This window comes from Oncorhynchus tshawytscha, linkage group LG13, assembly GCF_018296145.1.
Source record: "Oncorhynchus tshawytscha isolate Ot180627B linkage group LG13, Otsh_v2.0, whole genome shotgun sequence".
In the NCBI taxonomy this organism is placed as follows: domain Eukaryota; kingdom Metazoa; phylum Chordata; class Actinopteri; order Salmoniformes; family Salmonidae; genus Oncorhynchus; species Oncorhynchus tshawytscha.
The window spans coordinates 48,155,540-48,183,249 of NC_056441.1; the positions used below are offsets into that span (position 1 = coordinate 48,155,540).

Sequence of the window (27,710 nt, forward strand, 5' to 3'; positions counted from 1 at the left end):
GTGTAGCAAGGTTCCATAGTAACTTCATTGGCACCGTGCGCGCTTGGCAGTCGTACACTGGGTAGTAGAAGCCGCTTCATAGCGCGAAACAGATAATAGATATTTCATACTTCACTTTTCTTCTCCAACACCCGTGGAAATGTTTAACAGTCTTCTCAGGGAATTTGACGAGGACCCTTTCTTGTCGTAAGTAGTATCGATATTGTATTCTGCCACTCATTAATTCGACAGGATGAAGATTTTTCTCGAAAAATTGTGTTTCTTTTAAATACCAGTCAACACCACTTTGAACGACGCGTTGCTTCAGATAATGGACAATAACGACTGTATGCTACCCACCCCTTGTCTACAATGACAGTCTGTAGGCTATTGTCAATAATGTTATATTTTAAGAGCCACATTCACAATTAATAGTTTGCAGATATTATTGTGGGGCAATTGTGTGCCCAATTTCAATGCTTTGTTATCAGCATAGCCTATTCCCTTATTATATCAGGCCATCAGACTGTGAACAGCCGTCACTTGCTGGCTACCTGCACGGTACTCTGCCCTGCACCTTGAGACTTATTCCCCATGTATATATAGTCACCTCATTTTCTGTTAATATACTGTTGTTTACTCCCTGTGTATGTAGATACTGTATTCTAGAAATAGCTCATCCTAATATACAATATACCTTCCAAATTATATACTGTCGGTGTCTATATTTATATTATGGCTACTACTGAACATACAATTTTCCTTCCAAATTATATACTGTCGGTGTCTATATTTATATTCTGGATTTTGACGCTGCTCACTCTAATATGTCTACCCCTGGATTGTTAATTGGACTCGTTCTGTCATTTCTTGATTTGTTGTTTACATTTTTTTTATATTTGTGTATTTGTGTTGAATTTGCTAGACATTCTACTGCACTGTTGGATCTAGTAACATAAGCATTTTGCTGCACCTGTTTAAACACCTGCACAACTTTGATTTGAGATATTACTAAATTTAAATGACAACTAACGCACACTGAAATCCATGTTTGATGTGTCAATAGCTACTGGTTGACATGTAGGCTACAGTAATAGCATAGTACTTACTACTCAAGGAATAGAGTTACTGGTGTCAGCAAAATATTGGTTAATGTTTTTCATTAGTGAATATATGCTTTGAGTAAGTGTAGCCATTCCACAGGAAAACTTTGAGAATGTAATATCTATTAATCACCTAGCTTAGACCCTTGTCATACACTATATGGCTAAAAGTATGTGGACACCTGCTCATCGAACATCTCATTCCAAAATCATGGTCATTAATATGGAGTTGGTCCCACCTTTGCTGCTATAACAGCCTCCACTCTTCTTGGAAGGCTTTCCACTAAATGTTGGAACATTGCTGCGGGGATTTGCTTCCATTCAGCCACAAGAGCATTAGTGAGGTCAATGTTGGGCCTGGCTCGTAGTCTGCGTTCCAATTCCCGATCTCGACAAACCATTTCGGTATGGACCTCGCTTTGAGCATTGGGGCATTGTCATGCAGAAACAGGAAAGGACCTTCCCCAAACTTGCCACAAAGTTGGATGCACATAATTGTCTATAATGTCATTGTATGCTGTACCATTAAGATTGCCCTTCACTGGAACTAAGGGGCCTAGCTCGAACCATAAAACCAGCACGAAACCATTATTCCTATTCCACCAAATTTTACAGTTGGCATTATTCGGGCAGGTAGCGTTTTCCTGGCATCCGCTAAATCCCGATTTGTTTGTGGTGACTAGTGATTCATCACTCCAGAGAACGCATTTCCACTGCTCCAGAGTCCAAAGGTGGCGTGCTTTCCACCACTCCAGCCGACGCTTGATATTGGGCATGGTGATCTTAGGCTTATGTGCGGCTCCTTGGCTATGGAAACACATTTCATGAAGCTCCCGACAAACAGTTATTGTGCCGACGTTGCTTCCAGAGGCAGTTTGGAACTCAGTCGTGAGTTTTGCAACCGAGGACTATTTTTACGCCCTACACGCTTCAGCACTCAGCGTTCCCATTCTGTTAGCTTGAGTGACCTACCACTTTTTTTTAAATATATTTTATTTAATCTTTATTTAACCAGGTAGGCCAGTTGAGAACAAGTTCTCATATACAACTGCGACCTGACCAAGATAAAGCAAAGCAGTGTGACAAAAACAACAACACAGAGTTACACATGGGATAAACAAACGTACAGTCAATAACACAATAGAAAAGGTCTATGTACAATGTGTGCAAATGTAGTAAGATTAGGGAGGTAAGGCAATAAATAGGCCATGGAGGCGAAATAATTACAATTTAGCATTAACACTGGAGTGATAGATGTGCAGATGATGATGTGCAAGTAGAGATACTGGGATGCAAAAGAGCAAAACAATAAATAACAATATGGGGATGAGGTAGTTGGGTGTGATATTTACAGATGGGCTGTGTACAGGTACAGTGATCGGTAAGCTGCTCTGACAGCCAATGCCAAAAGTTGAGGCGAGAGACATTAGTTTCCAGCTTCAGTGATTTTTGCAGTTTGTTCCAGTCAATGGCAGCAGAGAACTGAAAGGAAAAGAGGCCAAAGAAAGTGTTGGCTTTGGGGATGACCAGTGAAATATACCTGCTGGAGCACGTGCTACGGGTAGGTGTTGCTATGGTGACCAGTGAGCTGAGATAAGGCTGGGTTTTACCTAGCAAAGACTTGTAGATGACCTGGAGCCAGTGGGTTTGGCGACAAATATGAAGCGAGGGCCAGCCAACGAGAGCATACAGGTCACAGTGGTGAGTAGTATATGGGGCTTTGGTGACAAAACAGATGGCACTGTGATAGACTGTATCCAATTAGCTGAGTAGGCTATTTTGTCAATGACATTGCCGAAGTCAAGGATCGGTAGGATAGTCAGTTTTATGAGGGTATGTTTGGCAGCATGAGTGAAGGATGCTTTGTTGCGAAATAGGAAGTCAGTTCAAGATTTAATTTTGGATTGGAGATGCTTAACGTGAGTCTGGAAGGAGAGTTTACAGTCTATCCAGACACCTAGGTATTTGTAGTTGTCCACATATTCTAAGTCAGAACCGTCCAGAGTAGTGATGCTAGTCGGGTGGGTGGGTGCGGGAAGCAATCGGTTGAAGAGCATGCATTTAGTTTTACTAGCATTTAAAAGCAGTTGGAGGCCACGAAAGAATTGTTGTATGTCATTGAAGCTCATTTGAAGGTTTGTTAACACAGTGTCCAAAGAAGGGCCAGATGTATACAGAAGGGTTTCGTCTGTGTAGAGGTGGTTTAGAGAATCACCAGCAGCAAGAGTGACATCATTGATCTATACAGAGAAAAGAGTCGGCCCGAGAATTGAACTCTGTGCCACCCCCATAGAGACTGCCAGAGGTCCGGACAACAGGCCCTCTGATTTGACACACTGAACTCTATCTGAGAAGTAGTTGGTGAACCAGGCGAGGCAGTCATTTGAGAAACCAAGGCTATTGAGTCTGCCGATAAGAATGGGGTGATTGACAGAGTCGAAAGCCTTGGCCAGGTCGATGAAGACGGCTATACAGTACTGTCTTTTATCGATGGCGGTTATGATATCGTTTAGGACCTTGAGCGTGGCTGAGGTGCACCCATGACCAGCTTTGAAACCAGATTGCATTGTGGAGAAATTACGGTGGGATTCGAAATGGTTGGTGATCTGTTTGTTAACTTGACTTTCAAAGATTTTAGAAAGGCAGGGCGGGATGGATATAGGTCTATAATAGTTTGGGTATAGTGTCTCCCCCTTTGAAGAGGGGGATGACCACGGCAGGTTTCCAATCTTTGGGGATCTCAGACGATAAGAAAGAGAGGTTACAACAGGCTAGTAATAGGGGTTGCAATTTCGGCAGATAATTTTAGAAAGAGAGGGTCTAGATTGTCTAGCCCAGCTGATTTGTAGGTATCCAGATTTTGCAGCTCTTTCAGAACATCAGCTGTCTGGATTTGGGTGAAGGAGAAGTGTGGGGGTGGGGTGGGGGGGGTTGGCTTGGGCAAGTTTCTGCGGGGGGTGCAGAACTTTTGGCTGGGGTAGGGGTAGCCGGTGGAAAGCATGGCCAGCCTTAGAAAAATGCTTATTGAAATGATCGATTATCGTAGATTTATTGGTGGTGACCGTGTTTCCTAGCCTCAGTGCAGTGGGCTGCTGGGAGGAGGTGCTCTTATTCTCCATGGACTTTACAGTGTCCCAAAATGTTTTGGAATTAGTGCTACAGGATGCACATTTCTGTTTGAAATAGCTAGCCTTAGCTTTCCTAACTGACTGTGTATATTGGTTCCTGACTTCCTGGAAAGTTGCATATCACGGGGGCTATTCGATGCTAATGCAGTACGCCACAGGATGTTTTTGTGCTGGTCAAGGGCAGTCAAGTCTGGAGTGAACCAAGGGGTATATCTGTTCTTCATTCTACATTTTTGAATGGGGCATGCTTATTTAGGATGGTGACGAAAGCTCTTTTAAAGAGCTACCACGGATCCTCTACTAACGAGATGAGGTCAATTTCCTTCCAGGATCCCCGGGCCAGGTCGATTAGAAAGGCCTGCTTGCTGACGTGTTTAAGGGAGAGTTTGACAGTGATGAGGGGTGGTTGTTTGACAGTGGACCCACGACGGATGCAGGCAATGAGGCAGTGATCGCTGAGATCCTGGTTGAAGATAGCAGAGGTGTATTTAGAGGGCAAGTTGGTCAGGATGATGTCTATGAGGGTGCCCATGGTTATGGATTTAGGGTTGTACCTGGTAGGTTCCTTGATCATTTGTGTGAGATTGAGGGCATCTAGCTTAGATTGTAGGACGGCCAGGGTGTTAAACATATCCTAGTTTAGGTTACCTAACAGTACAAACTCTGAAGATAGATGGGGGGCATTCAATTCATATATGGTGTCCAGGGCACAGCTGGGGGCTGAGGGGGGTCTATATCAAGCGGCAATGGTGAGAGACTTATTTCTGTAAAGGTGGATTTTTAAAAGTAGAAGCTCAAATTATTTGGGCAGACCTGGATAGTATGACAGAACTCTGTAGACTATATCTGCAGTAGACTGCATCTACGCCCCCTTTGGCAGTTCTAACTTGTCGGAAAATGTTGTAGTTGGGGATGGAAATGTCAGAATTTTTGGTGGCCTTCCTAAACCAGGATTCAGACACGGCTAGGACATCAGGGTTAGCGGAGTGTGCTAAAGCAGTGAATAAAACAAACTTAGGGAGGAGGCTTCTGATGTTAACATGCATGAAACCAATGCTTTTACAGAAGGCGGGTTGCAGGAGAGTATATTCAGTCCGCGGCTAAGCCGTTGTTCCTCCTAGACAATAACAGCACTTACAGTTGACCGGGGCAGCTCTAGCAGAGCAGAAATGTGATGAACTGACTTGTTGGAAAGGTGGCATCCTATGATGGTGCCATGTTGAAAATCACTGAGCTCTTCAGTACGGGCATTCTACTGCCAATGTTTGTCTATGGAAATTGCATGGATGTGTGGTTGATTTTATACACCTGTCAGAAACGGGTGTGGCTGACTTAGCTGAATCCACTAGTATGAAGGGATGTCCACATACTTTTGTGTGTATCTTAGGCCTGGTCTAAAATCAGATAAACGTTACCGTACGACCCCCATCGCCCCATCTTCAGTCCACAAACCAGCCCTTCCCTCGCAATGCCCGGTTGCGTGTTCTTGTTATGACTATTTCTGAAAAAAATCTATATATACAGTACCAGTCAAAAGTTTGGACACACCTACTCATTCAAGGGTTTTTCTTTATTTCTACTATTTTCTACATTGTAGAATAAGAGTGAAGATATCAAAACTATGAAATAACACATATGGAATCATGTCGTAACCAAAAAAGTGTTAAACAAATCAAAATATATTTTAAATATATTTGAGATTCTTCAAAGTACAGCTCATCAAGGTATGACCATTTGTTTTTCACTCATCAGCACAGTCACCAATTCTGCAAAGAATTCAGAGTCTCTGGGAACATTGAGGCTGATTAAATCTCTTCTTCTTCTTCCTCCTCTTCTCCACAGGGATCCATTCCAGGCACACAACACACATGTACAACAGATGATGCGGAGTTTATCAGAGCCCTTCGGTCGGGACTTCATGCCCAGTCTGACAGGCGGATGTGACAGGGGCCGCGTAGCTGGGGGCCAACCCAACACTAACATGGCGCTACAGGAGGACCACAGGGTGAGGACCGATGCTCTGACTGTGACTCACTGACTGGGGTAGGGTGACTAGGGCTAATGTGTTGCTATGGTGACCCAGGTTTGGTCCCACACAATAATATTTAATTTGTAAAGCGCTCAATTAGCATGACTCGAGTAGCCTTGGAGTATTGAAATCGGCTAAACACATACAGATCCTAACCAGGATATGTCAGGTCAGGAGAGGGTTGTTGGTTTGAATCTCAAACAGGTGATTGCCTCAGTGCCTCTAGTTCATACCCTATCCTTAAGATGGTCTTCTCACTTGGAGAGCATTTCCCTTTGGATTTTTTCTCCTTCAACTGCTACCAGACATGTTTGTTCTATCATGTCAATCCAAACATTTGTCTGCACAAAGAAATCTGGGACCAGGCTATGTTCTCTTGGCTTGAGAAACAGAAACTGGCAACCATAACTCCCAGTGCATTGTAGATTCTCCTAATTCACTCGTACTCTCTTGGTGAATGTAACGATGTACACTGAGAGTCGGGAAGCAAGTTCAGGGAGTGAATACATTTCATAAATAATCTAACATAAACAAGAAACACGAACAGCGCCCTGACATGAAACAGAAACAATAACGCCTGGGGAAGAAACCAAAGGGAGTGACATGAATAAAAGCAGGTAATCAAGGAGTTGATGGAGTCCAGGTGAGTGTCAATAAGCGCTGGTGCGCATGACGAATGGTGACAGGTGTGTGTAATAATCAGCAGTCTGGTGACCTAGAGGCCAGAGAGGGAGTATACGTGACGGTGAAGGTGTGGAATCATATTCCTGTACCAGGGGTTGGTCAGTTCCTTGTACTGACATTCATACTGTCCTCTTCATCTGTGTCAGTGAGTGAAAGAACCTAAACACCTGCACCACAACTCACCCCCCCCTGTCATTTCAGCGGTCAGCATTCAAACAAACATGAACGCTGGCCAGCCGAAAGAGATAAGAAAGAAAAGGGCTTAGGTTGACTGGGGTCATGATGGAAAATGGCCATGGACGTGTAACCGGATCCCCCCTGCTGCCGGGTCAGGCCAGCGATGCTGTACTGCTTATTGAACCTCTACTGCTGCTCTGCTGGGGCACTGGTGGGTTGTAGAAGAACAACCCCCTCACCTTTCTGGACAGCTATCTTTGGCCTGAGGAGGGTATATTTAGAGCATTGTTCCACTGACACACTGCTTTCTCACTCAAACACACCAATGCCCCGAGCTGTTGAAAAGACAAAACAGACATGTTTGGTTTCATAGCTGTCTGGCCCGTGGTCAAATGTAGCAAATCTGAAAGAACAAACTGTTCACATTTCTCATGACATTGGTTATGAGTTTATCACAATATAGTTATGTTTTCAGGTAGGCTTGAATCCTGACTTGATATCCTCGTACATAACGTTTTCGTGCAATTCATCCATTGACATTAATGCATGATTGACAAGTTAAGTGTGCCCAAATTTAGGATTCAGTGTCTTGTATGTAGTTCATTTTCTCTGTAATTAAGAACAGTCCTGTTCCACACCTGAATGACAGTTTCATGACAGTTAAACACGAGTCTATTTGCTCAGCTTTGCAATGCAGTTAGATACATTTTCTATCAGAAGGCAAATATACAATGTAGGCTAATGGGAAGGCCCCCCCAAAAAATGTTTTATAACTCTACCCTAGGTAGAAGAAAACACAACCATGTTTTTAAAAATCCCTAATGTCTCCCATTAATGAAATGGATGGTTGTGTAAAAATATTTTTCTGCAAAAGTGGTTAGAAATGTTGATACACCCCCTAAACTCAAAAAGCACAGAATAATGCCTGGCTGGAGGGGGGTGGGCCACAGGCTCATGTAACCCAATATTGCAAGCTCTGACATTGCAAAAATGTGGAATACAAGTAGTCAGTTGTCTGCCCTACATACACAAACAAACAGCATTAGGATATCATAATGCATCCTGGAAATATAGACCTGTAAACACAATGACACAATAGGCAGAAATGTAAACTAGAAATATTTATGATGAATGTAAGCTTTACTTTTTGCTAGCTGACTCAATTATAATTTTCCATGTCAAATGTACTCTCATTCAGTTCTGTATCATCCTGCCGAACACAAATACATACAGTTACACATGTTTTTTGATGTTATGGCTAGTGTAATCTGCTCTAAGGAAAGCAAGTGGGCTCCGACCTCGGAATTAGATTAGATGTTTTCATAATTGTGTACAACCCTCATGCACTATGCATTGGGGCAGGTAGCGTTCTCCTGGCATCTGCCAAACACAGATTCGTCCGTTGGGCTGACAGATGGTCGAGTGATTCTACACACCAGAAAATGTGTTTCCAGAGTCCAATGGCGGTGAGCTTTACATCATTCTAGCCCAAGCTTGGCATTGCACATGGTGATCTTAGGCTTGTTTGTGGCTGCTCGGCCATGGAAACTTATTTCATGAAGCTACCGACGAACAGGAGAACGCTACCTGCCCCAATGGATAGTGCCAACTGTAAAGTTTGGTGGAGGAGATATATTGGTCTGGGGCTGTTTTCATGGTTTGGGCTTGACCCCTTAGGTCCAATGAATGGACACCTTAATGCAACAGCATACAATGACATTCTAGACGATTCTGTTCTTCCAACTTTGTGACAACAGTTTGGGGCCCTTTCCTGTTTCAGCATGACAATGGCCCTATGCACAAAGCCAGGTCCATACAGAAATGGTTTGAGGAGATTGGTGTGGAAGAACTTCACTGGCCTGCACAAAGCCCTGACCACAACCCCATCGAACACCTTTGGGATGAATTGGTACGCCGACTACGAGCCAGGCCTAATTGCCCAACCTCACTAATGCTGTTGTGGCTGAATGGAAGCAAGTCCCCGCAGCAATGTTCCAACATCTAGTGGAAAGCCTGTCCAGAAAAGTGGCTGTTATAGCAGCAAAGGTGGGACCAACTCCATATTAATGCCCATGATTTTGGAATGAGATGTTCGCCAAGCAGGTGTCCACATACTTTTGGTCATGTAGTGTATTGATGGCATTGCACACCAGCTCTTTTCAGGTGTCATTTTGGCTGTTGAATGGCCTACTGACATGTGGCAGTACAATTCCATGGTGTCTCTGTCTGTAGTAACTGCCAGAGGTGGGAGTGATGGTGGAGTGGAGCTATCGTGAACAGTTCTGGGAGATTCAGGATGGCATTGACATTGAAGAGGTGCAAATCCTACCATATGTGTCAGTGAGTGTCAGGTTGTGTTGGTTCAATGTGGTGAACACCTGCCTTATGAGCTTGTCATCATATGTGGTTACATCCTCCCCATACCCCATAATGTCACCATGTCAACATGTATGGAAACTCCATGGCAGACTGGGAATTTCAGGATGGCATTGACATTGGTGAGCTGCAATTTCTATGAAATGCAAAAGCCCACTGTTGATGGCATTTCTTGTCAATGAGTGTCAGGTTGTTGGAGCTAACGTAATTGCCAAGCCCCCTACCCCATATTACAACCTGTGTTTTGATAATTGCATTGTTTGCACAAAATCGGATAGCAGTGAAGTCCACAAAGCATATTGCATGTACATTAACAGACACTTATATGACCTATAGCATGGTCAAGCAAGTTGATGCCCCCCCCCTAAAGGAACCATAGTACAACCTATGTGTTGTGATAATTGTGTTGTTTGCTCTATAACCTCTTAATTCATATGGCTTGCGACTGTAATATATCGGCCTAAAGGCCAAGACAATAAGAAGAGACAGTGGCAGAATAAATTCAACCACACCTTTGATTTATAACAAAACCGGATTGCAACCTCTGTCCAGTGAAGTTCACAATACATATTGCACGTACAGTAACAGACAGTTACATGATCTACAGCATGGTCAAGCAAGTTAATGTTTCCAACGACTAAACAACTATTGATTTGGAACCACAGAGAGTTAACACAAGTCGCAAAGACTACAGGAGCTGCCTCCACTATTCCAGCACCATTTCAACTTAAACATTATCAAATCACCTCTGCTTAGTCTAATACAGTGACAACTAAAAGATACCAAAAACAATTTAGTCCAACTTAAGCTAATTATGATGTGGTTGCGTGTGTGAGCATGTGTGTGCGCGCATTCGTGCAAGTAGAAAAACATGTTGACTCACCCTGCTTGGAGAGAAAGGCCAATGCCATTCTCCTCTCTTTCATGTTGATGAAACGGCCTGTCACTCAGTACACTTTTATTTTCTGTTGTCCTAGGCTACCTGGCTAAAATGCTTGCTCACTAGCCTAACTTCCATTCATGGTTAGCTAGTTAAAATTAGCCTTCTACATCTAGTTACATATTGAACTTCCATCCTCTCAGGCCAGGGGCACAACAATTAATGAATTAATGGGTGGAGCAGAATCGCCGTTATAATCATTGGCCAGTACGGAGAATTAAGTAAAACCACAAGTCCAAATCCCTATCTCCATCCATGGCTAATTTAGGAAAGGGACCATTTTAGCTAGCTAGCTAGCCTCCGGAGGACAACAACACAACGAGATGCAGCAATTCAACTTTTTCTGTTAATGACGTATGCTCTCAATGGGATTTGATAGTCGTGACGCCAAATCCAAGCTGGCTTCCCTTGACTTTTTTTGGTGCACCAGGACCATTCACAGTTGAGCTCGCTCAGTTTAGCGCACCACTGATTGGCACATTTTTTTATACTTTTGTTTTTAATCAAGGGAGGCCAAATGCTCTCTGACTTCCTTTGCCTTCAATGCTATGGGCAGCAAACAATGTCATACTCGTTTGGACAAGACAGCATCAGATAGATGGCCTACACGTAGAGAGACCGAGGGGTACATTCAGATACATTCAGCCTCTTGCGAATTGAAGGAAAATGATGAAACACAGAGAGACGACAAATAGATTTTTTTTTTTTTTAATTATATTTTCTTTGACAATTTTTGGGGGAAGCCTGGCTTCCCTTGGTATCCATGAATACACGCCACTGCTGGAATGTACAATATTTCCCCATTATTATGTTCATAATTCTTCAAGCTCTGTTAAATTGGTTGTTGATCATTGGTAGATTACCATTTTCAAGTCATGCCATAGATTTTCAAGCAGATTTAAGTCAAAACTGTAACTCTGCCTCTCAGGACCATTCACTGTCTTCTTGGTAAGCAACTCCAGTGTAGATTTGGCCTTGTGTTTTAGGTTATTGTCCTGCTGAAAGGTGACTTCATCTCCCAGTGTCTGGTGGAAAGCAGACTGAACCAGGTTTTCCTCTAGGATTTTCCCTGTGCTTAGCTCCATTCCGTTTATTTTTTATCCTGAAAAACTCCCCAGATCCTTAACGATTACAAGCATACCCATAACATGATGCAGCCACCACCATGCTTGAAAAAATGGAAAGTAGTACTCAGTAAGGAGTTGTGTTGGATTTGCCCCAAACTTAACACTTTGTATTCAGGACAAAAAGTGAATTGCTTTGCCACATTTTTTGCAGTATTACTTTAGTGCCTTGTTGCAAACAGAATGCATGTTTTGGAAAAACAGTTTTCTCCTATCACAGCCATTCAACCATGTAACTGTTTTAAAGTCGTTGGCCTAATGGTAAAATCTCTGAGCGGTTTCCTTCCTCTCTGACAACCGAGTTAGGATGAATGTGTCTTTGTTGTGACTGGGTGTCTTGATATCAAATCAAATGTATTTATATAGCCCTTCGTACATCATCTGATATCTCAAAGTGCTGTACAGAAGCCCAGCCTAAAACCCCAAACAGCAAGCAATGCAGGTGTAGAAGCACGGTGGCTAGGAAAAACACCCTAGAAAAGCCAAACCCTAGGAAGAAACCTAGAGAGGAACCAGGCTATGTGGGGTGGCCAGTTCCTCTTCTGGCTGTGCCGGGTGGAGATTATGACAGAACATGGCCAAGATGTTCAAATGTTCATAAATGACCAGCATGGTCAAATAATAATAATCACAGGCAGAACAGTTGAAACTGGAGCAGCAGCACGGCCAGGTGGACTGGGGACAGCAAGGAGTCATCATGTCAGGTAGTCCTGAGGCATGGTCCTATGGCTCAGGTCCTCCGAGAGAGAGAAAGAAAGAGAGAATTAGAGAGAGCATACATAAATTCACACAGGGCACCGGATAGAACAGGAGAAGTACTCCAGATATAACAAACTGACCCTAGCCCCCCGACACAAACTACTGCAGCATAAATGCTGGAGGCTGAGACAGGAGGGGTCAGGAGACACTGTGGCCCCATCCGATGATACCCCCGGACAGGGCCAAACAGGAAGGATATAACCCCACCCACTTTTCCAAAGCACAGCCCCCACACCACTAGAGGGATATCTTCAACCACCAACTTACCATCCTGAGACAAAGCCGAGTATAGCCCACAAAGATCTCCGCCACGGCACAACCCAAGGGGGGGCGCCAACCCAGACAGGAAGATCACATAAGTGACTCAACCCACTCAAGTGACGCACCCCTCCTAGGGACGGTATGAAAGAGCCCTAGTAAAGCCAGTGACTCAGCCCCTGTAATAGGGTTAGAGGCAGAGAATCCCAGTGGAAAGAGGGGAACTGGCCAGGCAGAGACCGCAAGGGCGGTTCGTTGCTCCAGAGCCTTTCCGTTCACCTTCACACTCCTGGGCCAGACTACACTCAATCATATGACCCACTGAAGAAATGAGTCTTCAGTAAAGACTTAAAGGTTGAGACCGAGTTTGCGTCTCTCACATGGGTAGGCAGACCATTCCATAAAGATGGAGCTCTATAGGAGAAAGCCCTGCCTCCAGCTGTTTGCTTAGAAATTCTAGGGACAATTAGGAGGCCTGTGTCTTGTGACCGTAGCGTACGTGTAGGTATGTACGGCAGGACCAAATCAGAGAGATGGGTAGGAGCAAGCCCATTCTAGCAGCCGTATTTAGCACTAACTGAAGTTTATTTAGTGCTTTATCCGGGTAGCCGGAAAGTAGAGCATTGCAGTAGTCTAACCTAGAAGTGACAAAAGCATGGATTAATTTTTCTGCATTGATACACCATCCAAAGTGTAATTAATAACTTCGCCATGCTCAAAAAGATATTTACATTTTTACCCATCTACCAATAGGTGCACTTCTTTGCGAGGAATTGGAAAACCTTCCTGGTCTTTGAGGTAGTCATTGAAGAATCATGTTAAACCCTATTATTGAACACAGGGTCCATGCAACTTATTATGTGACTTGTTAAGAAAATGTTTACTCCTAAACTTATTTTGAAAAACATTATTCCACTTTCTCATTATGGGTTATTGTGTGTAGGGCAGTGACAAAAAAAATCTCTATTTAATCCACAGCTATTTTCTGTCCTCCTCTGGGTTCATTGACTTCAATACAAAACCTAGGAGGCTCATGGTTCTCACCCCCTTCCATAGACTTAGTAATTATGATGACTTTCGGAGGTTGTTCTCCAACCTATCAGAGCTCTTGTAGTATGAACTGACATGTTGTCCATCCAATCAAAGGATCAGAGAACGAATCTAGTCATGAAACCATAAGCTACAGCTAGCTAGCACTGCAGTGCATAAAGTGTGGTGAGCAGTTGACTCAAAGAGTGAGAAAGACAATAGTTGAACAGTTTTGTACAAATGAATTTCTTAAAAAATGAAGAGAAGCAGCAGAGAGAGAGTGCTAGCTATATTTCATTGTACTTTTTTCTTCTTAGTTTACCTTTTACTTACTTAGCCTACTCAACAGCCTAACTCAAACAAAAACAGAGAGGAATGCAATTTATGTTACCTAGCTGGCTGTACACTACTGCCTGATTGTACATATTTATTGGATTTGGGGTTTACTAATGTGTTAGTTCTAGTTTGTTGACCATAACATTAATAGGGTGACAACGAAGTAGGCTTTGTGGTGTTTAGCGGTTATAGTATGATGGTTTGGCTTGGAGAGGTTTTTGCGCCTTGTCACAGACAGCTGTTGTGTTGCGCACTGGAGTCCACAAGCGAAGGGAAAAGGTGAGAGGAGGAGAGCGTGTTGATGCGAGAAAACATTATAGAACTAGCAAAGTGATGATGCTGTTATGAAAGTGAACTGTGTGTGCGGTTAATCAGAGGTGTATTAATTTGGCCGATTCTGTTGCAAAATGTTTCTCAAGCAGAAAGAAACAGGGAGGGAACTACCTAAATTTGTCTAATATAAACTCCTGTTTTAGTTGCATAATGGTTCAATCAATCAATTGTATTTATAAAGTCCTCTTACATCAGCAGTTGTCACAAAGTGCTTCTACAGAAACCGGGCCTTAACCCCCAGAGAGCAAGCAATGCAGATGTAGAAGCACATTGTGGCTAGGAAAAACTCCCTAGAAAGGCTGGAATCTAGAAAGAAACCTAGAGGAACCAGGCTCTGAGGAGTGGCCAGTCCTCTTCTAGCTGTGCCGGGTGAAGATTATAAGAGTACATGGTCATTAAGGCCAGATCGTTCTTCAAGATGTTCAAACATTCATAGATGACCAGCCGGGTCAAATAATAATCACAGTGGTTATAGAGAGTGCAACTGTTTGGACTAATGATTACACGCCCCAAATCAGCTAGATGGAGGCAAAAGTATGTACGGCGGTATTGAATATGTCTGTCACCTTGATGTTATAAACGTTTTTAGGCTAGGTTGTAGCAACCTCATTTTTTTACTAGGCAAGTCAGTTAAGAACAAATTCTTATTTTCAATGACGGCCTAGGAACAGTGTGTTAACTGCCTGTTCAGGGGATTTGAACTTGCAACCTTTCGGTTACTAGTCCAATGCTCTAACCACTAGGCTACACTGCCGTCCCTGCCTCATGATGGGTGTAGGGCAAATTCGAGTATCATGTAGTAGGCTACTAGCCTAAACCTATCGACGTTACATTGAGTTGGGTGAATGGAATATGAATGACAGTCATCCATTATGCTGTAATAGAAATAAGGCCATGCTCGTAAAGAAAAAAATGATCCTCCTTAATCTTAAACGGCACTAGGGTTGCAAAGCTACCCATAGTTTACCAAAGTTACCGGAACCTTCAGTAATTTTGTCTATGGCAATCTATCATAACTTGAATAACTTGAATACTTTATATGAATATATTATTTTTTATGTTTTATATCTGTGCCATATTGTCCATGAGTTTCTAGTAGATAGACCATATGGTTCAAGAGAAAATAGCCTAATTAATGAAAAAAGCATCTCATCAACAATGGCATTATTTTCAATTAACTCTGCAACTCTTCCAATGACTTTTTTCCCATTGAAAACAAAATGAATGCATGCTGACATAGTAAAATAAAATAAACTGTGTAAAACAAATACAAAGGATATTTTGCTGAAACCCTCATGAAACACCAATGGTATTCACTAAGTTGATGGTTCATATTAAGGATCATGTTAACAGCTTTGTGATTCTCTTTTTTTATTTGAAAATCATCTTATTTAATTATCTTCTATGTTTTACATGTGATACGACCAGAGAGAGGGCCAGAGATAATTACAGACACCTGTTAAAATCTGAAGTACCCAAAAGGGCCACAAGATGTCTTGTGATATATTACATAAAATCCTTGAAAGATACCAAAAGTCTGGTAGTTTACTGGTAGACTTAGAATGTTTCCAGTAATATAACCTCCCTTTGCAACCTCAAACGGCACCGACCGCCACTGCTCAAAATCTCAAGCCATTTTTGAGGATTGGCCACTACTAGTCTAATGGTCATATTCATTAGGACATGAAACTGTCTTAAAACGTTTTGCAACAGATTCCAAAAATGAGTCCAAGTTGTCTCTCCCTTTTTCAGTCCCTTTTCTTCTGTTTTGTTTCTAATGAACATGACCCAGATCGGTCTAACGGGCCTTTGCTCCAATTTCCCCCTGAAGACACCTTCTCTCTCCCAGTATGAAGGTCTCATGATGACCGGGCAGCTGCCCTGCTCTAGAAGACCTGAGGTGCTAAACTTAGTCCCTGTGTCCCTAGCTAATCCTGCACCCCTCCCCGTGTGCCCAGTATATTTATCCCTGGTAATTACTTTCAACGGATGCCAGCCTCTGCGCTGTCTCGCTGCTCGCGATCCTGTTCCTTAATATTATTTCTCTCCTCTTGCTCTCTCTCTCTCCTCACAGAAGCAAGCACGCCAAGTGGCCTCTCGTTGAGAGTGCTTCCCCAATGGCACGCTATTCCATAAAGTAGTGCACTACATAGGTCATAAGCACTAGAGTAGGATAGGGTGCTATTTGGGACGCAGCCACTGTTTTAGAGAGCTTTAAAGTGCGCTACTGTAACTAGCTAGCGCACAGTCGAAGCTGTCATTAGTAAGATAGTGTGTGTGTGTGTGTGTGCCTGTGGTGCACTGTGCACAGCGGTGGCTAGTTCTGTAGCAGCGGGCTGTTGTAGGGATCTTTGAAAAGCTACTGGTAGATGCAGGGCCGGATTAGGAAATCATAGGGCTTTGCTTTGTTTTTGGTTTTTTTCTTCTATTGATTCTACTGACAGATTAGTCTTTTTTCAGCAGTAGGCATTTGCTTTCTAAACTGTACGTTTTTCCCGCGGTTGTATTTTAAAATCTGCAAAAGGCAAAGCGACAGCATGGAAATATAATCCATAAATGGCCATTCCCATTCAAATATGACTGGCATCCATTGCTAGTGTACCGATGAGTTTAACAGTCAAATTGCCAGGGTAAGACGTTACAAAACCTTTTTATGGATGACCATATGTCTATAGCCACAACATAACAAGCTGTATATTTGGAGCGCATGCTGCCCAAACTGCAGTCTTCCTGACTGATGGCATACCTGTAACTGCCAAAATAAAGGAAATACTTGAGTAAATGAGGGATACAAAGTATATGTTATAGTGCAGGGTGCATTTTCCTGGCACGTTTTAGGTCCACTTACAGAATCTATGCCAAGGCGCATTGGAGCTTTTCTGGCAGCTCGTTTTCGCCCAACACCCTTTTAAGACACTTTATGTTGGTGTTTCCTTTATTTTGGCAGATACCTGTATGCGCTTGTGATAAAACTTAATCCATAGTTATTTTTTTAAAAGCTTGATCCTCTGTGGCTAAATTATGCTCTCTGGCGTGAGAGTGGGCTCCTGTGGTTTGGTACAAATTATTATAATTTATTTTCTAAATGCAATTTATTTTTACCCTTGGTCCTCTGACTCACATAAAAGATCAGTCACATTTATTTCATATGCCGTTTATTTTTATTAATCATTAACCAAATCAAGGCAGGACCCCCCCCAGTTACCTATGTGGGCCTCCTACCTCCTCTACTCCCCCCATCTGATGATGAGCAGGCTGTTTCCATTCATTGAGAGCGGGCTCCGAAGTCCTCCCGTGGTTGGCAGTTGCAGTAAAAAAAAAAATATATATATATATATATATATATATACAGTATCAGTCAAAAGTTTGGACACAGCTATTCATTCAAGGGTTTTCATTTATTTTCCAATTTTCTGCATTGTAGAATAATAGTGAAGACATCAAACTATAAAATAACACATATGGAATCATGTAGTAACCAAAAAAGTGTTAAACAAAGAGATTTGAAGAGATTCTTCAAAGTAGCCACCCTTTGCCTTTGACAGCTTTGCACACTCTTGGCATTTTCTCAACCAGCTTCACCTGAAATGCTTTTCCAATAGTCTTGAAGGAGTTCCCACATATGCCGAGCACTTGTTGGCTACTTTTCCAGGTCGGGTGATTGGTGAGGCCAGGTCATCTGATGCAGCACTCCATCACTCTCCTTCTTGGTCAAATAGCCCTTACACAGCCTGGAGATGTGTTGGGTCATTGTCCTGTTGAAAAACAAATGATAGTCCTGCTAAGCGCAAAACCAGATGGGATGGCGTATTCCTGCAGAATGTTGTGGTAGCCGTGCTGGTTAAGTGTGCCTTGAATTCTAAATAAATCACAGACCGTGTCACCAGCAAAGCTCCCCCTCACCATCACACCTCCTCCATGCTTTATGGTGGGAAATACACATGAGGAGATCATCCGTTCACACACACCGCGTCTCACAAAGACACGGCGGTAGGAACCAGAAAGCTCAACTTTGGACTCATCAAATCAAAGGACAGATTTCCACCGGTCTGATGTCCATTGCTCATGTTTCTTGGCCCAAGCAAGTCTCTTCTTCTTATTGGTGTCCTTTAGTAGTGGTTTCTTTGCAACAATTCGACCATAAATGCCTGATTCATGCAGTCTCCTCTGAACAGTTGATGTTGAGATATGTCTGTTACTTGAACTCTGTGAAGCATTTATTTGGGCTGCAATTTCGTATCCTCTGCAGCAGAGGTAACTCTGGGCCTTCCTTTCCTGTGGGGGTCCTCATGAGAGCCAGTTTAATCATAGCGCTTGATGGTTTTTGCGACTGCACTTGAAGAAACGTTCAAAGTTCTTGAAATTGTCCGGATTGACTGACCTTCATGTCTCAAAGTAATGATTATTTGAGCTGTTCTTGCCATAATATGGATTTAGTATTTTACCAAATAGGGCTATCTTCTGTATACCACCCCTACCTCAAACGCATTAAGAAGGAAAGAAATTCCACAAATTAACTATTAACAAGGCACACTTGTTAATTGAAATGCATTCCAGGTGACTACCTCATGAAGCTGGTTAAGAGAATGTCAATAGTGGGCAAAGCTGTCAACATGGCAAAGGGTGGGTACTTTGAAGAATCTCAAATATAAAATCTATTTTGATTTGTTTAACACTTTAGGTTTACTACATGATTACATATGTGTTATTTCATAGTTTGGAAGTCTTCAATGTTATTCTACAATGTAGAAAATAGTAAAAATAAAGAAAAAACATTGAATGAGAAGGTGTGTCCAATTCTTTGACTGGTACTATCTATATATATATATATATATATATATATATATATATATATATATATATATATATATATATACGTACGTACGTACGTTTGGGGTAACTTAGATATTTTTGTCCATTAAAATAACATCAAATTGATCAGAAATACAGTTTATTTATGCTTTTTGAAACCTGGCTCAAAAAAATATATTATTAGACTAAAATATTGGCATAAATGGTTACATTGTTTTTCGTACAGATGGTAAATCTAAGGGTGGTGATGTTGCTGTACACATAAAAGACAAGTTCTCGGCGGTCGTTCTGACTTCTGTTACTAAACCTAAGCAATATGAATATCTGTCTTTGAACCTAAACCTTGGCTCATCTTTAAATATTGTTATCTTGTTGTTAGACCTCCATCTGCTACTGCTGGCTCTCTGGGTTGTATTTTCGAATTGTTATCACAGAATGTCATTTCTGAGTTTGTCCTGATGGGTGATCTGAATCAGGACTGGTTAACATCTAGTTCTGATTAACTCTAAATTCTATGCAATACCTATAATCTCACTCAGATTGTCAACAGTGTAACTAGGTTGAATATAAAATATCTTCTGAAATCCTCTGATTTGATCTTATCCAATACTCCTCATCGTTTTAATGCTTCTGGTATTTTTGCAAATGACGTCAGTGATCACTGTGCTATTGCCTGTATGAGACATGGTAAAATTCCTAAGCAATATCCACGTGTCATTACGAAAAGAAACTGGAAGCGGTTTGATATTCAAGGTTTTTTACATGATGTATCTAGCATTGAATGAAATAGAATGGAATTCATCTCTGATGTTGAACTAGCCTTTTCTTACTTCCACAACGCATTCCAGGATCACAAGTTCTCAAATGGCAGCTTCATTAAATAGTACCCGCAAAACAGCAGTCTCAACATCAACAATGAAGAGGCGACTCCGGGATGCTGGCCTTCTAGGCAGAGTTGCAAAGAAAAAGCCATATCTCAGACTGGCCAATAAGAAGAAAAGGTTACGATGGGCAAAAGAACACACACTGGACAGAGGAACTCTGCCTAGAAGGCCAGCATCCCGGAGTCGCCTCTTCGCTGTTGACGTTGAGACTGGTGTTTTGCGGGTACTATTTAATTAAGCTGCCAGTTGAGGACTTGTGAGATGTCTGTTTCTCAAACTAGACACTCTATTGTTCTTGTCATCTTGCGCAGTTATGCCCCGGGGCCTCCCACTCCTCTTTCTATTCTGGTTAGAGCCAGCGTTGTACGAGATCTTCAGTTTCTTGGCAATTTCTTACATGGAATAGCCTTCATTTCTCAGAACAAGAATAGACTGAGTTTCAGGAGAAAGTTATTTGTTTCTGGCCATTTTGAGCCTGTAATCAAACCCACAAATGCTGATGCTCCAGATAGTCAACTAGTCTAAAGAAGGCCAGTTGTATTGCTTCTTTAATCAGAACAACAATTTTCAGCTGTGCTAACATAATTGCAAAAGGGTTTTCTAATGATCAATTAGCCTTTTTAAATGATAAACTTGGATTAGCTAACGCAATGTGCCATTTGAACACAGGAGTGATGGTTGCTGATATTGGGCCTCTGTACGCCTTTGTAGGTATTCTATTAGAAATCAGCCGTTTCCAGCTACAATATTAATTTACAACATTAACAATGTCTACACTGTATTTCTGTTATTTTAATGGACAAAAAATTTGCTTTTCTTTCAAAAACAAGGACATTTCCAAGTGACCCCAAGCTTTTGACCGGTAGTGTATATAATATTTTTTTGAAAAAACATTTGCTTCTTCTTGGGCCCCCATGGGCCTAGGCCCAGGGGCGTCAGCACCGGTAATACCCTGCCTTAATCCGGCCCTGGGTGGATATGGTTGTGGGTGCTGTGTTTTGTGTAGTTACATTTGCGCTTCCATCTGCTTGACAAGTGTGCTCTGGCACCCACTGCAGAAGGCTTATCAACTATGACAGATATTTTGGCTCCCCTACTGATCTCAAGTATCACGCATGCTTTAGAGAATCCGCCCCCTATATCAGATACATGCGTACACGAGCACACATACATACATACACACACAGACATCAGCACATGCACGGATGCATTCACGCACGCAAACAAACACACGCAACAGACACACATTCACGGCATCGTTGAAGGAAAGCTACTGTTTCTCTTGGCGGTTTGCTGAGCTTTCGATCCCCCCATCCTGTGAATATGTTCCGTCTTCCCTCTCAAAGGCTGTTTGGGACATCACATTTCCTTGCTTTCCATCATACTCAACTACTTGCTTACTTAATATCACCTTTCATAAAATACATTGAATTCAGTTTGTTTCATTTGAGTTCACTTTATTTATGTGTTTTGATTATAAAAGGAAATGGCCACATTGTCAGTAAAGTTAGACCTGCTCTCTGTATCATTAATCTGCTGACCAGTTTACATTCTTTGGGGGTGGCATCTTTAGCCTCCCCAGTGGTCACTAACAGTTCCTAGAACCCATGCCTTCCCAGCTCGCTTATCCCTCCCATCCCTGAGAACTGAAATAAAAGCCCTGGCATCAGTGTGACTCATAGCTTCCCTTTGAACAGCGAGAGGGGGAGAATAGTGTAAGATGCGATGCCATGACAGGCTGGGAGGGGGAAAAAGAGACCATGAGCTCAAATAATCGAGCAGTAGCACAACCATCCCCAAAATAATGTGTTAAAGCCCCCCTGAGTCCATGACATTTTGCACTCTCGACCTCTGCGGCCTTCTAAAAATATGCCCGCCACAGGAGTGTAACGGGCATTTATTTGTTCATAGATGCCATTCAGAGATATAATTGCCTGTCGTGCTACATACACGCCTGTCAGGGGCAGCGAGGAGCGTTTTACATCACCGTGACCTTTGGAAAAGAGCTGAGCGAGCAGCCGAGATAGACCCAGACTCTTCTCCCCCCGCCCGCCCATTGGGGCCTTGCAGGGTTTCTCAGAACGAGGATCTGTTTTCGGTGTTAAACCCCCTGTAATCCATGGCAACAGGTCCCAATTACACAGAGAGCAGAGCTCTCTCAACACTCTCCAGGCTGAGATCCAGCCTTTAGCCCAACCTCTCTCCCTCTCTCTGGTGTCTGTGTCCACATACGGTGCCCCTTGCCTGGGTTGGGGTGTTTGGGATGCCTGCCCAGGCATCCAGGGGTTATAAACACCCTGGGGTAGAGAGTCGGGAGCAGCGGCTAGGACTGAAAGAGTCTTTCTCCTAATTTGTACATTCAGCAGGTTCAAGGCCCTGTGGAAATGTGGGAAGGGTACAGGTTCAGATTCAAAGTGTAATATAACGAGAGAAGAAAGCTAAAGAGACTACAGACTACATACTGGGAACAAACTGAATACATTTGTAAGGACGGACACTATTTTGTGTTCATGAGCCTGCCTGCCTCAGTGATGCGTTGTGCTTTCTCGGGCTTCTTTGTGTGCTTGTGTGTTCATTCTGTATTGTACCGCTTTTCAGGGGATGAGCCAGTCGCTTTCGCCTTTCGGCAGTATTGATAGCACGGTTAGTACGGCAGACTGCTCAAATGCTATGATGCAGCACGATTCCTTGTTTCATTCCCAAACTAACCATTGGCACGTACTAACCCCCCTCACTTACACTGTCTTTATAGATACACACACAGCCAGTTTGAAACTTGAAATTTACCATAATACCATAATATCTGTTTGATTGTGAATCTGAACAAAAGGCCACATTCACAGTGGCATGTCAAATTGGTTAGATGTGAGAGTATGCATGTGTTCACCCTCATATCAAGTGTATGTGAAGGCTTACTAAGCTACGTGTGTATGTTTGCATGCGATCAGTATCAGTGGCCTGGTTGTTTTACGAGCTGGTTGACCCCTCCCCTCGAGTGTTGGGTCGAATATTACCCCAGCCAACTGGCACCCACAGCGGACCAGATCAACTCTGCTGGCTGGCTGGCTGGCTGGTATCCATAGTGGCTCAGCCTAGCACTCTAGCTCACTCTGACCGTCCTAGGAGACCTGTGGTTAGTTACTGGAACTTCCACTCCACTACAAGAGAGACTAGGATCATGTGGTTGGGTCAAGTCTTGTAAAACAGTCAAAGAGCTCTATTTAGACATGGACTTGCACGGGATGTTGATTTAAAGCCCTATTGACCCTGGTAAAAAGTTCTGCACTATAAAGGGGATAGGGTGCCCTTAAGGACGCAACCTAAAGCTATGTTAAGTATCAGTGTGGTTTTTGCTGTTGTGATGTTTTTTTCCACATCACAAAGGTTGCAAATGCCCAACTAATGCATGTTACTTAAACATATCTGTCCACTGAAGTGACAACATGTCAATGGGATGTAAACGGGGAGAATTTTGAGTTTCGTGTATCTCTGGAAAATGGATCTTTTAAAGATTTCCAATACAGTTAGCCTACATTTCTCCATGGATTTCAACAATCTAGATTATGATATGATTGATATGCTAGTGCAGCATGGGGTGAATCCTTACTTTAGCTTAAGTTAAGCTTTCACCCAGTCATGCCTTGATGTCAATGGGAAAATAAGTGAAAATTCAACTTATGATGGCACAGTGTGGATGGAGGTTTCGTATAGTATATGGATGTCTGTTGTAATGGTGGTATGGACCATAAAGTTAGTTCTGAATGGCCCATTGTTCTTGTTCTCTCTGCAGGACATGGAGTCGAGGAACCCTTTCAGTATGTTGGACAGCATGATGTTCGGCGTGAGGAACAGGATGGGGAACATGCACAGAAACTTTGTGAGTCACGTTGTCTCTTCTAATACCCCACACAGCCCATACAAATAGAATTACTAGAAGGGGCATAGTATTAATTAATTAATTATATTTCTATGACAGACTTTGTTCCTCATTGTTTTTGCATGTATGTTCTGCATGGCTTTATACTCACCTCAATCTGTGTGTGTGTGTTGTTTTCCAGGAGAACCTGTCCACAGACTTGAACGCCAACCCCACCGCCCACTCATTCAGCTCCTCCTCAGTGATGACCTACTCCAAGGTTGGAGACGAACCCCCCAAAGTGTTCCAGGCCTCCTCCCAGACACGGCGTGCTCCCGGCGGGGTACGTACACTCAAGTATGGCCAGAGATAATGCTGAGAGGCTGGGGGAGGTCTCTCCAAGCTGATACTGCACTGAACACTAAGGGAGAGGTCGTTTATGAGAACTGCAAGAGCTTATATGAAGAGTTTTATTCCAAAACACTATACACTGTATCCATTTTCAGAAATGTTGGTAAATTAGCTTATATTGTTTAAAAGAAAGTATTTTTTCACTATCTAACCATGGCAATGGGATTGTTCAATAACAGACATGTATTTGTTTAAAATCTAGCACTTGATGGTTTCATTTCAGAGAATTTATTTAGCAAATTGCTAAATATCTCTCAGTGAAATAAGTAGTACTGCTAGACTTTACACAGTCAAATGTAAAAAAATTATGTTTTTTTTATAAAGAACTGTACACCTTTGAAATTTGTGACATTCATATTTTTACAAACGATTAAATATAGTAGTATGAGATCTTTATGTAAAACATTTACATTTTAGTCATTTAACAGATGCTGTCATCCAGAGCAACTTAAAAGTAAGTGCATTCATCTTAAGATAGTTAGGTGAGACAACCACATATCACAGTCAAATATACAGGATATGAACATTCCATTCCAGCTGAGTGTACAAAACCATTAAGAACCTCTTCCTAATATGTATTACTGTTGAGCATGAAAAACCCAGCAGCGTTGCAGTTCTTGACACACTCAAACTGGTGCGCCTGGCACCTACTGCCATACCCCATTCAAAGGCACTTAAATCTTTCGTCTTGCCCATTCACCCTCTGAATGGCACACATAGACAATCCATGTCTCAAGGCTTGAGTCATTCTTGAAAGTCATTCTTCTTGTCTCCTCCCCTTCATCTACAATGATTGAAGTGGATTTAACATGTGACATCAATAAGGGATCATAGCTTTCACCTGGTCAGTCTGTCATGGAAAGTGCAGGTGTCATAATGTGATTGAGATTTTTTTCATACACATCTATTCATAAAAAATCTGTATAATATTGTACACACACATTGTACGCACACATAAGCAATCATTTCTGATGTGTTTTGGAAATAAAACTGTTCATATAAGTTAGGCCTTTTGGTTTCAGTTCCTTTTTAAGCGTTTACACAAAAATAACATCTGGCCAACTGTCTGACACAGCAAGAATTTCTGATGCTTGCTTTCTCAGTCCTTATTGGCCGTTGCCTCTTTGGTAGCTCATTCTGATTGGCTGTCCCCGTGTCTAGATTAAGGAGACTCGGCAGTCCCTGAAGGACTCAGAGAGTGGCCTGGAGAAGATGTCTATTGGACACCATATCCAGGACCGGGGACACGTGCTGGAGAAAAAACACAACAAAAAGACAGGGGAACGGGAGCTCAACCAGGACTTCCAGAATCTGGATGAATGTAAGTCAGTTGTAGTGTAAGGGAGCCTGCATCCCCCCCCAACAAAAACAAAGGGTAACACTTTACTTTAACCCTGCAGATAATATGCATTATGATGTGGTTATAATGATTTGTAAGATGTTGTAAGAATATTATTATGTCTTATCATCTCATAATGATCCTTACTTGAGTTGAAAATAAAGAGACATAACATATTATAAGCATTATAATAAAACATTAAAGGAGCATAAATGCTTTAATCAAGTAATAACACATTATTATATTTGCAGTCTTTAAGTAAAGTGTTACCAAAAATATATTAAGTGTTTTTTTTCTGATGCTTTGATCATTCTTTTAAGGCATGTAGGCTATAATCCGTGTTCGATGAATAGTCATAAACAAAGACATAGTAAATTATATCAGAGGACTCTCCTCTCCCAGCTCTGTTTGGGGTTTGAAGTCTGAGACATTCCATAGACCACAGTTATGTTCCTATCTCAGAAAAAATAAGGTATTCAGATATTCAGGTATCCAAGAAACTGCTCCTCGCCAGGCTCATCAGAGTGATACATAAACGGTTCCTAACCCCTAATCCCTGACCTCTGCCCTTTACCCTCATAGCCGAGGCGCAGTCCTTTGACAAAGAGTGGCAGCAAGAGGTGTCTAAATTCCGACCATTTGTCCCCATGTCCCGTCTGGAGGCCCCCAAGCCCAGGGCAGTGCACCGGGCAGCCCTCACCGCCGCCACCGGCCCCGACCAGGGACGGAGGTCAGTCATCATGTGTCATAGGTCATATAATGACAGTTCCGCTCAAGGAGGAGTGGCCGTAAGCCCAAACAAACCATTTCTGGATTCTACATCACTTTAAATTTAGGTTATGATTGGAATGTCAAGTATTATACTATGGTTGATCAACAGTTTATTTTAATTAAGGTGGATCGATGAATGATTTATGTCTGCTTTGTCATTTTCCCCCTCAGGGACAAACGAAACCCAAAACCTGAAGGAAGGAAAATACACATTGACGATCTCAACGTCAAAGGCTCAGGCATGACGAAGCAGTAGAAATGTCTAGTGAATAAAGCTATGTCAGGCAACAAATCTTTGATGCTTTTACCTTTCTCCAAGACGAGCTTGGTTTCCAGGTATTTTGTCTCACAGAAAATCAGAATGACCCAGTTGTTGATATGCTTTTTACCCATTAATTTTCACACTACCGAGTAAAGAACACTTGTTAATGAAGTTAGGAACTTATTCTGTCAGAGTAGATCCACACAAGCTTCTTCCAAAAAGCTCAGGACTCCTGTGGAAGTAGCATTAAGATAGGGACACCATAAGCTACTAGCAAGTGATATAGGATTTCAGAATCATGATATGAGAGCAGACATAATTGGTCACAATTAGATAATACAGTATATTGGTCTATCATTGGGCATCAGATCAATGTCAATGTCATCTCAGAAATACTATCCTGCTTTTGGAAATGTCATATTCACATTGTATAGATTGCATCAAAAGGAAACATACGTATATATTTATGCAGTTTGAAGTCCATAAGTGCACTTAGATGTCAAAATGGTGTACTTTTTTGTGTAATGGCCACCTGCTGTAATCTTTGTAAAAATTATAATACCCTTTTTATATTGTTATTTGGTGATCGTTTTTTGTTTTTCACCATGCTATTAATTTATCCCATAAAACACAGAATTTATGGTTGGGAGGAAAGTGTCCGGTTAATTCTGAAATATTCTCATGATGGGATTCTTATCGATTGACCTCATAAGATCCTCAATTTGAAAATAAATATTTCATATCAAAAGTGAATGGTAGCATAGAGTATTCTTCAACTGAGTGTGTATTTTGAAGGTTCCAAAATGTCCTTTTTTTTGAAGGTACCAAAATGTATTTTACTCGTCATCAAGCATTGTGTTAATCACTGTTCAGAGTGTCTGATACTGTACGGGAGAGCTGCTGGCTGTGCCTGTGGCAAATCTAGCAGGGTATTTTTGGAACAGACCTGTCAGTGACTCAGAGATGTCTGAGCGGTCGCACACAGCTGTTATGAAAACAGCGCTCTCTCTCGTGTCACGTGCCCCATGTGCTCCAGATTTAGTTTGAACTTGTATTTATTTATGTCTCGTCGCATTTATATCAAGTGACAAAATATACAGTTGAAGTCGGAAGTTTGCAT

At 42.2% G+C, this 27,710-nt stretch overlaps 1 protein-coding gene across 2 annotated transcripts; it reads left to right on the top strand.

Moving 5' to 3' along the window:
* On the top strand, positions 1-27,343 carry mlf1 (myeloid leukemia factor 1). Of its 2 annotated transcripts, XM_024442058.1 has the most exons (8): positions 1-186; positions 6,053-6,215; positions 22,550-22,594; positions 23,742-23,828; positions 24,010-24,150; positions 25,380-25,539; positions 26,140-26,287; positions 26,500-27,343. In XM_024442058.1, exons 1-8 carry the CDS (start codon positions 140-142, stop codon positions 26,582-26,584), a joined length of 876 nt encoding a protein of 291 aa, XP_024297826.1. In that variant the 5' UTR covers positions 1-139; the 3' UTR covers positions 26,585-27,343. The 2 variants fall into 2 exon arrangements, with proteins under 2 accessions (XP_024297826.1, XP_024297827.1); XM_024442059.1 differs by lacking the exon at positions 22,550-22,594.
* The last annotated feature ends 367 nt before the right edge of the window (positions 27,344-27,710 follow it).

What these genes read in the sequence shown, in the direction of transcription:
- mlf1 (XM_024442058.1), top strand. Translation starts at nt 140, where the DNA reads ATGTTTAACAGTCTTCTCAGGGAATTTGACGAGGACCCTTTCTTGTC. An exon ending in GGAACATGCACAGAAACTTT is followed by an intron (nt 23,829 to 24,009) that starts GTGAGTCACGTT and finishes GTTGTTTTCCAG; the next exon opens with GAGAACCTGTCCACAGACTT. An exon ending in CACGGCGTGCTCCCGGCGGG is followed by an intron (nt 24,151 to 25,379) that starts GTACGTACACTC and finishes CCCCGTGTCTAG; the next exon opens with ATTAAGGAGACTCGGCAGTC.